At 37.5% G+C, this 13,656-nt stretch overlaps 1 protein-coding gene across 2 annotated transcripts; it reads right to left on the bottom strand.

Annotated features, from left to right (window-relative positions):
- Positions 1-644: 644 nt before the first annotated feature.
- pstpip2 (proline-serine-threonine phosphatase interacting protein 2) lies at positions 645-11,962 on the bottom strand. 2 transcript variants are annotated; one of them, XM_085168356.1, is made up of 14 exons: positions 11,715-11,960; positions 10,846-10,946; positions 9,075-9,149; positions 7,243-7,277; positions 7,028-7,134; positions 6,877-6,939; positions 6,186-6,284; positions 5,434-5,479; positions 5,055-5,134; positions 4,874-4,972; positions 3,837-3,933; positions 3,650-3,734; positions 2,431-2,468; positions 645-1,466 (listed from the first exon to the last, which is right to left on the bottom strand). In XM_085168356.1, exons 1-14 carry the CDS (start codon positions 11,748-11,750, stop codon positions 1,411-1,413), a joined length of 1,017 nt encoding a protein of 338 aa, XP_085024482.1. In that variant the 5' UTR covers positions 11,751-11,960; the 3' UTR covers positions 645-1,410. The 2 variants fall into 2 exon arrangements, with proteins under 2 accessions (XP_085024482.1, XP_085024483.1); XM_085168357.1 differs by lacking the exon at positions 2,431-2,468 and having other exon boundaries at positions 11,715-11,962.
- Between the last annotated feature and the right edge of the window lie 1,694 nt (positions 11,963-13,656).

The following is a 13,656-nucleotide window of genomic DNA, read 5'->3' as shown; positions in this document are numbered from 1 at the left end:
CATCATTGGAGCTGCATCTTGGCTTTTGACCATTGTTAAAAAAAATGCAAAAATTGACAGGATTAAAAATGTAGAAAAGTACAGTCAGATTTCAATAAATAACGCAACACTACATAAAGAATGTGATAGCAATAGCTTCATCTCTTAGCATGACAAACACAACCACGTGATCCTAAACACACTGCCACTGAAGTAAAAGCATGCCTGGACATAAAAATGCCCACTAACAGTCATGGATTGGCCTCCCCAGAGCCTGTATCTCAACATTACTGAAGCAGTGTGGGATCATCCTGAAAGAGAACAGAACAAAAGGCTGTGAACATTTGAAGAAGAGCTTTGAATGTCCTCCAAGAAGCCTGGAGAACTGTTCCTGTAGACTACTTAAAGAAATCAGAAGCAATTTTGACTAAAAGAGTTCAGGCTTGTTGAATAAATGCGATCGTACTATTGGCTTTCAAACTCATTAGAATTGTACGCTTTATTTCCATGTTTGTTTGCACACGTTTAAATAAATTGTTGCACTTATTAAATGGGGTGTCTGAAGATTTTTGTACAGTATTGTAAAAACATTGTTTAATGAATAAAAATTTCTCAAGAAGTGCAGTGAAGAACAATGTTTTTAACAAAAACCAACAGCAGATCGGTCGCAGAATCAAACGCTATCTATTTACTTTTTGCTACAAAAAGTCGTTAATATGGGCAGAAGAAAAAAAACAAAAACACAGTGAAACTCTTACAATCCTCCTCCAATATTCAGAAATATATTATAAATCATCATCACACACATTTTAATTACAGGAATGTTGGTTCAGAGCATACAACCTTTAACTCTTGTCTGAAAAAGTGTTGGGTGCAGGTTGCACTTGACTAGGGTGTGTCTACTGTGTGTGCATGAGGCTTTCTCGTATACCTGTCAGCTGACGTGACACTTTCATACTCAAGGGGAAATGAAACCTAGATTACACAAGATCTTATTGTGTTTGAAATATGAATAGACAATTTTTTTTTAAATAACTAAAAGTAAAATGTGACGCAGTCATGTAGAAGAAAGAACCTTGCATGACACCAACACATTAAAAGGCTGTCTGTCAGCACAATGAGCCCCTACATTAATACAGGAATTCGACAATACAGCTGTAGATGTTTATCACTAACGTACTGCAAAAGCATCACCATTTAAGTCTGTTCTACTTTTAAAAACAGAATCAAGTACTCCAAAATAAAATGTTCACTATTACTTAAACCTGAAACTCTATGTGCATTTATGACACACGTTTTCCTCTCTGGTATGACCTTCCTTTTACAGGAAATCATAAAAGAGGAAGTGAGGAGAAGTACAAAGTAACCCTGAGGTTTGACACAAAGAACAGTCCACAGTGTGTGCAGTAATTCCTCCTGCAGATATGTGTGCTAGTACTGGATAACACTGTAGCCTGCGTCCTCCACTGTTGAGTAGTGCGAATCATCTGCAATAAAAGCAAACATTAAAAAACATTTAACGTTTAAGTGTAAAAAGCAGAAGCATGGAACAAAGGAAATTTTCAGTTTTTCAGTTTCAAACATTCACAAATACATAAAATGCAAATAGAACATGCTTGGAAGATACCAGGATGTATTACTGGTTCTGGTTGATAACCAGTATGATTTCCTGGTTATTATGACCTACAGTTTTCTGTGTGGAAGCTACACAACAACACGAGGTCAAAGTTCTAATTTCAGTGCCGACTAAGCATGCTCTACTCAAAGTAAAATGTGACTGGAATGCAGGCTTGGCCCTACATTTACGCCACACTAAAGCAGATGTCTTAACTGGCTGGTTTGGCACTTTGATGTAAAAGCTGTGGCCTGTGAAGCTGTTGTGCTGCCCGATGAACACTGCAGCAGGTAAACTGTGCCTACAATGTGACCACATTTAGGTATTCCAAAACAAAAACCCTAAAGATTCTCTATGCAGGCCTCAAATTTTTAGGAATGTAGATGTTGTCGAGACAACCGACTGTGTGCTTAATAAAACAAGATCTTTCATTGGGCTTTTAACTATTTAAAAATATATATATTATGCTTGTAAAAATGACTGATGGTGCAATTTTCATTATTTCCCCAGGAACTCAACCAGTACAACTGGCAACAGTTTGGAAAACTGTTTAACAATTTCTGAATGCTTGCTTGGACTCCAATTTCTGTGACCGTATGCTCTGAATTTAAGTTTGGCTGTGATCACACAAAAAGAGCAACATTCGATAATTTTATATTAAATATTTGTTGACTGGAGCTTGGAGTACTTTCAGTAACTGAAACAAATCAATGTACATAGGCTCACATGATGAGTGAACCTGGGACCTTTGGGGTCTCTGGACAGTAGATAATTTTGAGGGTTGGTAGTCTACTTTGATAGTGCACTGTATTTAAATACAAATAAAGCAAACACACCATTACTGTTCTGTGTTGGCAGAGGTAATGGTCCCCTCCTGCAAAGTGAATATGAGCAAAAAAAGCAAAGAATCAGAGGTGTCCCAACAATGCTCTGCACATGTAGCAAAACAGGTTTCGGCGTGAGAGAGATAATTATTTGATCCCCTGCTGAATTTGTAAGTTTGCTCACTTCCAAAGAAATGAAAAGTTTCTCATTTTTATGGAGAGATGCAGAATATCAACCAAAAAGCCAAAAACCCCACTGTGTGTCAATGTGGCATACAGATTACAATCAAGCAAACAACTAATCAGTCAACTACAGATAATCCTGATCTCAACTACTTATGAGAATCAGTTTTATTCCATTCCAATCTCCCCACCACCATGACCAAGACCAAAGATCTGCCAAAGGACATCAGGGACAAGACTGTAGACCTGCACAAGGCTGGAATGGGCTATAAGACCAACAGCAAGCAGCTTAGTGAGTCGCCCTCGCTCTGAAACTCCATCCAAGATCTTGCCTCATGGGGTGAGGATGATGACGGGCAAGGTGGTGGATCGGCCCAAAACTACGTGGGAGAACCTTGCTAATGATCTGAAGGCAATCACCAAGAAAACCACTAGTTACACACTACGCTGTAATGATTGAGATCTTACAGTGCAAAGTCTCCCTGTTGGAGAAGACACGTGTAGAGGCCTGTCCCAGTGAACATCTAAAAGATTCAGAGATGGCTTAGGAAGAAATGACCCAGAGAACACCATCCCCACAGTCAAGCACTGATGTAGAAACATGCTTTGAGGCTGTTTTCCTGCTTAGGGTACACAATGACTTCACCTCATTGAGGAGACAGTGAATGCAACCATGTACCGAAAAACCTTGGACAAGAACCTCCTTCCCTCAGCCAGAACACTGAAGGCTGTGGATGGATCTTCCAGCGTGACAGTGACCCTAAACTTAGATCAGGTCATAAAGAGGTAACCACCTCAATCCTACAGAAAATCTTTGGAGGAAGCTGAAGCTTTGAGCTGCTTTAGATTTAGATTTAGAGAGTGATGACCAACTACAAGAAACGTCTCCCCTAAGTCATGTTTGCCTGTTGATAATGTGTCTCTCTCCATTAAAGTTACTACCACAAATTTTAAGTGAACAAACAAATTCAGCAGAGGATCACATAATTATTTCCCATGCTGTTAGGAGGCAGGCGGCACCCTTTGCTGGAATCCTTCTCTTTCATACCTGTTGACTGGTGGAGGCATTCGAAAGGGTGGTGCTCCAGTTGGAGATCTCTGACCACTATAGAAGTTCTCATACACAACCGGAACTGTTAGAGAGGAAGATGGAAATTGGTGACATTTTGGTAACTCATGAGACTGTGCTGTTAGATAAGAAGCTCTTTAAATACAGTGCTGTCGTTGAGTCCTACCTGGTGGTTTATCACCAGTCTGTCTGAGGTTTACAAAGTGTTCAATATCTTCCTGGATGTCACACTGCTCTAGTGACTTCCTCACTTCCTCATAGAGCTATGTGAACATGCAAAAAAAGACAGTAAAACAAGCTCAGAGTCCAAGCAACTCACAACAAAGATATAAATATAGGACGTTGCCCAAGAACCTTAAACCGCAAATAACTGTGTTTTTTACACATACAGAGAGCAGAACATGGTATAAATGCAAAACTGACTGTATAAATATAATGTGTAAATGTCTGTGCTTATTCAGATACTAAGATTAGCACATCCGTATAAGCAAATAACAGATTATGTCATGTCTTTTACAACAAGGAAGAAATAAGTACATAATGAGTCATTTTAATGGTTAAATTTAAGTACTCCAGCTGTGATACTAAAGTGCAGCCTAAATTTGGGGTATTTTGGAGTATAAATACTGCTTAAGTGCTGGCGGCTTGTTCAGGGTGTTCCATCTCTCGCCCTATAATAGCTGGAATACGTTCCAGTGATCCTGAATTGGATAAGTCCAAGAGAATGGCCTGACGGATGGATGGATGGATAGATAGGTCATTTAGTATTGCAAAATTTCTTGTAAATTTTGCAGAAATTCAATCAATATTTTTCCATACATTGGAAGATGTATATTGTATTATACATCAGTGGATTAATCTTGCCAAACTTCCAGGTATTTTACAGGAAATGAGTCACTGCTTTCCTCTACAATCCTTTTGAAAGAACAGGAGTGTCCAGAACAAAACAGTTCAGGGAATTCCCCCCTTTCTTGGGTCATATTATAATGTGTGACGAAGTAGTACAGCTGAAAACAGTTGTTGGCTTCGAGGTTAATAAAACCAGTGGGCTAAAGCCAAGACAGCAAAGTCACAAGCTGTAGAATCAAAACAATGAGACGCTAAAGTGGCCTTAAGACCAACCTCCCTGATATTTCCCACCATTCGACCCGCTCTTTATATAAAAATACTGATTATAGTGATCGTGGCAACTGGAAACTTTACCTCGTCACTGGTCACACATTGCTGGGATAACTGGTTGAGGTGAGTCCAGACTGTGTTTCTCAGAAAGTTGATCCGCTCCACTGACTGCTTCTCAAACATCTAAGGGGACAACAAAAACAAAATCACTCGGCCCATTTCCATAATGTGTGCTTTTGTTAGAACTTGAAGGTTGTTGTCTCACCTCACAGGCTTTGATATGCTCCTTTATCCAGTCATCTCTAATCTTTCCCAGTGTAGTGACATTCTGCTGGTATAACCTGTCTGTAAATGGAAGAGAGTATAAAAAGTATAAATGAGCAAACTCAGCGCATTAACTGAGAATATTTAAGCCACGTTCGGCTATGCTTCCAGTTATGTGAGGCTATACACTGGCACTATAGTGTAATGCTAAACTTAATCTCTCCATGCCAGCATGGTCACTATGAAGATGTTGCCATATTGAAGTTAAGCACACTGGGGCAATGGAGTGACGTGACCAAGATGCCACCATCATCACAGTGTGTGTGAATGGGTTACTGGAAGGCTAAGTCATTCCGCCCTGCTGTTGTTTGCTTTCTTACCTGCTTCTTCTGCGTTCTGTTTTGCCTGCTGTGCTTTTGCGTAGAGCTGAAACATGACAAAAAAAGGAGGAATGAGATATTAAAAATGAGAAAAGCCCTCTACTGAAGGTCATACAGACATTATTCCTGTTTCAGTCTGCCACTTTTTTTTGTACCAATGAGCTGATATAATCAACAGAAGTCTGAGGGTCAGAACCAGTAAGGGTATCTTTTTCTCACTAAACACTAATGTTTCATTTGCAACCACGTGTTCATCAGTCTGCATCTTCCTTGTTAAGTACTGAGGCTTTCTGAAGTACAGTTATATGTTTTGTTGACACCTTAAAAATGGGCATTAACAACAACACCTCTAAAATGGAAATAAGCACTCCAGTGGTAAATGGTTGGGACTTACACGGCTCTTTTCTACCCTGAAGGCTCAAGGCGTTTATTTACCACAACTACCCCCTCCCACTCACACACAGATTGCTTTATTGTACTCTGTTTCACACACAGACTTTTACTCCAATTGATGTCTCAGCGACTCAGAAAATAATAAAGCCTCTTGAAATTGTGACCAGTGATTTAGATAAGTGAAAGTCATAGCAGCAAATACAAGTACATGTATATGTGTAAGAGTTCAAAGAGATTTTAAGGTTCAAAGTCCAAAACTGGGGCCAATAAATGATATAATGCCTTTAGCATTTATCCTTTCATTCATTTATATCCCATTAAATACTGATCAGTGCGGGTGACTGCTGTTGTCACAGTACCTTTTCCATGTGCTTGGTGTTGTTGGTGTTGGTGTTTCGGTTCACGTTCTGATCCGCTTCTTCTTTGTCTCGACACTTCAGGTCATAAGTCTTCTTTGACTTGAGACAAAACCACAGTAGGTACTTTAATAGTGTATTTTGACACTTTGGTGAAAAAAAGAAATTCCCCAAATATATAAATAAAGTCAGTCTATAGAGACCATGTCTTTTGGTGCCACCATGTGATTTCTATTGTCACAGAGATGACAAGAACTTCTACTTTTGGAAAAGATTTTAATGGTTTTAAATGCTGCCCTGCTCTTCACTTCCCAGACTGGTAAACACAACTTCCCCCACCAAAGAGGAAGAACAGCAAAAGGATAAGAGCGGCATTTTCACAACACAATTGAAACTCGTCTTACGTGACTCACCAGTGGGAGATCTGCTTGGGGCCACATTGTTTAAATACTTCTGGTTTTCATTTTACTAAACACGGGACAGAACACGAGCTTACGACTGCAGCTTTTGAACCTTAAAATTTGAATAAAGACTGTTTTGCAGACCAATCACCACAGCTACTTCATGTGACTGAATCCACAAACTAATTATATCAAACTATTGTTTTTGTTATCACAACTGAAAGGAGCAAAAATGTTCTTGCAGAAAAGTCATCAGTTCTGGTTGGTCTTTGAAGATTTTTATTTTTACTTACATCCATTGTCTTCTTGTACTGTGAGGACCTCTGTTTGTGGAGAGCATCCATATGTTGTTCTACCTAAAATGACAATGAAAGTTCAGCGTCATCATTAATATATTACCTGAATGCCTTCAACATCTCAGTGAATTGCAATGTGAATAAAAACCTTTTTCCTAGTTTCTTTCTGCTTTTCTTTGAAGTCTTCCAGTTTCTTGGCCTCTTCCCTCATGTTTTGGGCGAGTTGTAAATGTGACAGACTCACTTGTTCAGTCTCTGCAGGGCAAAAGCATACTTCAGATTGCAGTCATCATAGATTTTATAGTCAAGGATTAGGGTAATTAAGGAATCAGGCATGATTAAGGTAAGAAAAAAAGTGCTTACGTAATTTCAACATGTCCAGGGATCTCTTTAATGTGCTGAAAAAGCATTAGAAGACATTATTCTGCACATTGAATTTTTGGTGTTGGAGCTTGCAAATACAAATCATGCATCCTGGACTATGATCAATGGTTTATCAAATATGGCATTCCTCAAGGATCCATTTTAGGACCTCTTCTTTTCTCATTATGCATGTCACCCTGTGGCTCTAGCTTTGATAAAAACAATATTCACTTTTACATAGATGATACTAGCTACCTGACACACTTGACAGCCCAATGAAGAACCACGGCGATACTTAGAAACACTCATCCACAGCTCTATCATGTCTTGTGTAGAAAACACTGCAACTCTGAGTTTCTCAAGTTAACATAAAGATAAAACATCAGTCCTGTTTTAATTCAGTTGACAGTACAATTGAATTGATTCTGAAATACAGGATTTATTTAAATATCATTTATTCATTTTTAAAGCCCTCCGTGAATCAGCTTCACAATATATCACAGATGTCTTTATACCTCTAGGTCTTTGAGGTCCTCCTACAGACAACCTGCTCTTTTCTATTATTACTTTTGTTTTAAACATGCCATGCAAATAAAATAAACTTGATGTGGCTAATCTAAATGTATGCGTGTCTGTCCAATGCACCCACATAGTCTATTGTTGCATCTTGCTAGCAGAGATGTAGCATTTAGCTGATAGGATACCATCTTCTTGTCCAAATATAGTTACGTTTGACTCCAAAAAAGAAGAACTAAATAAGCTACGCACAAGGATTTAAATTGTCACAATCTATGGTGCAAACAAGCAAGCAAACCTGAGAAAATAAAATGTTCACATTTTAAAAGAGGAAGGAAAAGTCTTGTGGAGGTTTTCTAAAATAATTACTAAGTTAAATGAATTACTTTTAAATACATAATACATGTAATTTGATACCAGTCGTAGTTTGTGATATGACTGGTCTTAAAATAGTCTTATGAATTGTGTATTCTGTCTAAAAAGTTATAATTTGTTATTTTTCACTTGCCAAATAAGAATAACATTTTTCTCTATAGAGTTCCTCCTTTTCACCCACTAAAGTGAAACTGGTTGGCAGGCCTCTGAATCAGCAACATCTTTACTATTTTAATTATAGAAATATGAGTCAGACAGTTCTGTCTGACTCTAAATAAAATGTTCAGTCAGACAGAACTACTAATGAAAGACAGTTCTGTCTGACTCTAAAAAAAAACCACCAATTCATTTGTCTAGAATAAATCAACTGAAATGCTGTAAATAACTATCAGAGCAATGAAAGTACAACCTGACAACACGTCGATTCTGTCTCATTCTAACTGATCTCAAGGTTGCTGTAAAAACATGGATGAAAAATGCCTTTAATGCAGTTCAAGTAACTCCTTTGATAGGACATCTTTAAAAGACGAGTCTATCAATAATGCACTATGATTTCAAGAAGTAAATTATATAGCTAAGTCGTTCCTTCCTATAATTAGTGCGAGCACTCATTAAACAGGAACTAGACTTGCTAATAAAAGATTGTGGTAGAAGTGTCATATAAAATCTGACTACATCAACATTAAGAACCAAACCGTCAATTTTACAGAAGTTCAAACTTAATTTTGAAATTCAACTTGTGAAACAGACTGAGAACAACAACAAGAACCTTTGGTGACTAGACTCATTGTTTTCTTTGACCTTACTTTCTGCACTACACTTGAGTCCAGACTACAAGGTACTGTGTCAGTACTGCAGAAACACACTCATGCATTAGAAGGGGTGAGGCTTCCTGTAAATACAGCACATAATAACAGCATATCAACACAGAGGTCGCTTACTTCATCTCACTGTGTCCACACACCTTCTTGGACAAACTAAGGAGTTCTTTGGCATACTTCTCTTCAACTGATGCCCTGAAAGAAACAACCAATTGAGAGTGAGGGCAGCGTAAAAGCATACATGCAAAGATTCGGCCAACAAACAGAGCAGTCAGGCCAACAGACTGTATATGAATTTACATGCAAAACCCATACTAGACATCTCTGAAAGGTAATGCTTAATCACAAATTTACATTTATACATCCCTTAGGCTTCACTATCAGTATTTTTCAGAAGTTATAAATTTACATGTTAAATTATTAACTGATACAAAACAGACAGGACAACATTTACATGTGTGGTGTTATAATTGGAGTCTGTTCTTTCCCTGAAGAGTTTTGAAAGGCACATTTAAGCAATGTTGGAGAAGTAAATGGAAAATAATTAATCAATTCTAATATGCATTATACAATGATAAATATTAAAAAACATACATATAAATATACAACTGAATACAGTTTTACTATACAAATGCATAACCATGCTATAGTGCTGACCGCTTAAAATTTGTTTAATTTGCTAAGCAATGCTAATAGGAGACTTAAAGTAAAATGCAACTCTAACACATCTCAAATATAATTACACAACAACAGATCAAGATATAGTTAACACCATTTACAAAAAAATCATAAAACATGTGACTCAAACAACCTAAACCAGGAAGTTCTCACACTAAGTTTGACCTGAGTCCTTCCTCCACACCAAAGATGGTCTGGTGTGGAGGGCGGGCTGTCGTGGCTGCTCTTTGGTGTCCTGAAGAATTTGTTTTTGCATAATTGAAAGCTGAAAGAATTCGATTGTTGCCGCCGTTTCCCACAAAACACTCTGACCATGTTTCCTTACTCTATTTTTGTTTTGGTAAATCTTCCCACAAATATTTTTTAAACCGCTGCGGTTTAAAAATGCTGAGTCCCAAATTAGGAAACGTCCAGTTGTGTTATGGCATAATATCCTCCTTTTTTCATAGCATTAACCTCACTAGGTCACGTTTCTGACTACACACTGGACTTTTATATGCGTGGGGTGTTTTTGTTTTTTTGCTGTGCGCATGTGTGTGTGGGAGAGCATGGACAGATTAATTATTATAAGAGGAAGAGGAATTAATGATTAGATGTGAACGTTTATACGTCTCTATTATAAAACCTGATGCGTCACATCATTCCAGTGCGCACAATTAACCTTGGAGAATTTTTAGAAAGCAGAATTGTACTACTTTTCTGGTATTTAATCATATAACTGCAGTAGTGCCCTTTGCACAAATTACAAGACGGTAGGACGTGTTTGTGTTTCCACTTTGTTAAGACAACAATGGAAGTCACAATAATCCTCACTAATCGAAAACTCATGCCATAACCTTTCTAAAGTTTCTCAAAAGCTTTTATACTGACTATATAATTCATAATCAAAATATGTATTCATCTGATTTCTTTTAGATTATAGCAACAAAAAATTTCTTTATTCGTTGTATTCCAGTACTGTCCTTAATCTCAAAATCTGTCCTCCTCCACTACACTTGTCATTCTCAGAGTTCATTTTCTTTTCACTCTCTTCATCGTAATTGCATGCCTGCAGCCAAAACATGCACTACATCTATCTATCTTGCAGTCAGTTATACATCGATGGCAACAACTGGCCTGTAAATCTAAAGCTTGAACACAGTTTTGCAGACTTTGGTTAGAGCCAAACATCCCATCAGTTGTCCATTATTACATATAAGGATGACGGCATTACCTGGCTTTCATAAAATCCTCCACCTCCTTGCATGTCCTCTTGCCATCATTGAGATACTGAATGATGGCATCATACCCGACAGTGGAGGTCAGGTCCGAGTTCTGTCAGCAAGATGCACAGACAGTATTACAGCAGACAGTTTTACAGCAAAACACATATCCTAAAAGAAACAGAGATCTGTACCTCTGCTACCTCTTCTCCCACACCCAGGTCTTAACAGCCAGACTGGCTAAACTTGTTTAAACATCCCTACAGACATAAACGAGCACTGTAGCTTCAGAAAGATTGACTTTGAGTTTAATTAATGTTTGGGACTAGGCATCTCTGTAATTTAGTTAAGGTGAGGGCAACAGCTTGTAATCAACTTGCCAGACTTTTTATTGGTTTAAAATACACCATATGAGGCCATATTTAGACAATGCAAAAATCCTGTAGTGAAATTTAACTACACATATTTGCTTATGTTGCGTAGAAGCAAAGTTATTGGTACTCTCAGTATTTCCACTCTAATCTGCTGGATTATGAAGTTTACTCTTCATAATGGAAATGACATTTACACTATTTACACTGCAGAGAGATAAACGTGATCTGATAAAATATCGGTCTGGTTACACATGAATGCTTATCAAAAACCCAGCAGTTCATATCAACTGTTTTTAATAGTTTAGTTTTGATGCTCCTGTTTTCATACTATTTTACAAGCGTTAGATCCCTCAACAGGATTCCCGTTTCTAATAATTAATACAATACAAAAATACAATTTTTTAATTAAACCATCTGAAGCTGAATCAAAAAATAAAATGTTTCTAATTCCAATCACGACTTCATAGAAAGACAAACAAACAAAAAAGACAAGAAAAAAAACTCACCCAGAAGAAATCCTTAAAATGAAGGTTCTTCATCATGTAAATGGAGCAGGCAACAGACAGGTGCTTTATCGCAAACACACACTGACCATGTAAGAGAAAGTGCCGACTGTCAGGCGAGAGCTACACGAAGCCCGTCAAAGTGGCGCACGCGCAGTCACGTGACAACTGGAGCGCCAACAACCTCTTGCGCTGAGCTTGGTTTTGCCGCCATCTGATGGCTGATGGGCGTACTTACAGTATTTACAGGTGGTATACACTGGTCCGATGATAATAATAATAATAATAATAATAATAATAATAATAATAATAATAATAATAATAATGAGAAGAAGAAGAAAATACAACATGATTTAAGTAGTTCATTTGAGGGGGTTGATTCCTAACAACAAATAAAACAAAAGTAGTACACTGTAAAACAACATGAAACCCTAATTTGTAACGTAATCTGTAAATAAAGCTGTTAAATAAACATAATGTAGACAAACAGGAAAACCTTGCAGTACTGTAATACCAGCAGTAGCACAGTAATGGATTAACTGTCCATGAACCTTTCACTGCTAAAGATCAAAAATAGCCCATGTTAATGAACAACCTCTACAGCTTCATGGACAATTCATCATTGTCCCAAGGTGCAGGACTGAACCATCCCTTTAGATCCTTTCTATCGGTGGCTATTACACTGTGTAACTCCTAAATAACCAGAAACCAGATAGGATTCATATTTATGATTTAATTTTATTTCATTGGTTTTATCTGTGTCGTGGTTTTTGTAGCTGGGCTTTATTCTGTTCTTGTGTCTTGTGCACATTAAAGGCACAAGAGTTCTTATGTGTCTACATGTGCATGTGGAGTATAGGACGGGCCATCAGGCAAAAAGGACAAATATCCTCATCGTTTAAAAAGAAAGGAAAAAAGAACTAATTATTTATCATTATTATCTGCCCATCACAAGGTGGCGTATTCACTTTGTTTCGTACAACAGTCAACAACCAAAGGAAGTTCAGTTATTAATTAATTTCATTTAATAAGTTAATCAGTTAGCTGAGTTGGCTTTAGTTTTACTTTTCAAAGGTTGTAAGGGTGCACTGATCATACGTAATTATATTAACTGTAGTGACACACAACTCTCGTTTATCATTTTTTTTTAAAACTACGTTGTACTTCAGGTCACGGACAGCAGAGGGCAACATTTCGCTTTTACACAGCTGCAGTTACTTCTTTTCTTTTTTTTTTTAAATAAATGAACTTTACTGAACAAACAATGAATATACAACATACAAATAGATTAATTATACAAAAGAACAGAACATGAACACACAAAACCAGGGGTAAAAAAAATATTATATGAATACACGCAAAAATTCACATATATGTATCACAGCTGCAGTTACTGTTTACTTTGCACCAAGTCAGAACATACAGGTGGGTGAGCCTCTCCTCTTTCTTTCTGAATACCTCTGAATATGTGACGATAGTAACTGAAGCAGACTTTACTGAAGTGTTTACACAAGTCTCAGTAAACGAGCTATGATGTCCTATTTCTCATAAATTTTAAAACATGCCACTTCAGATTTTCCCCATCACATGCCAGTCAGTATAGTTCGGGTATTTATGTCACTTATTCATACAAGCACTAATGTGACACATGCATGTCTATAATGTTGATCTAGAACAGGAATTAACCATAAATTACACAGACAAAAAAAGGAGGGGGTGTATCTTCACTCAAGTTTCTATATGATTCCAATATAAATTGATGTTTTGGATGTTCTGATTTACCAGCAAATGAATTTCCAGTGTGGGCGCTTATGGAACAGCATTCCAGTAGAACCAGTAGAACCAGTGACACAAAGATTTTTGATTTGTGCCTTGTAACACATTAAAAATCAGGCATGGGCTGCTGTGGGTTAAGGTCCTACATAGATTAAACTTACCTCAGGGT

Source organism: Neolamprologus multifasciatus, chromosome 7 (assembly GCF_963576455.1).
Source record: "Neolamprologus multifasciatus chromosome 7, fNeoMul1.2, whole genome shotgun sequence".
NCBI lineage: Eukaryota > Metazoa > Chordata > Actinopteri > Cichliformes > Cichlidae > Neolamprologus > Neolamprologus multifasciatus.
Note: the sequence above shows the minus strand (reverse complement) of the source record. Positions and strands in the feature narration are given on the sequence as shown.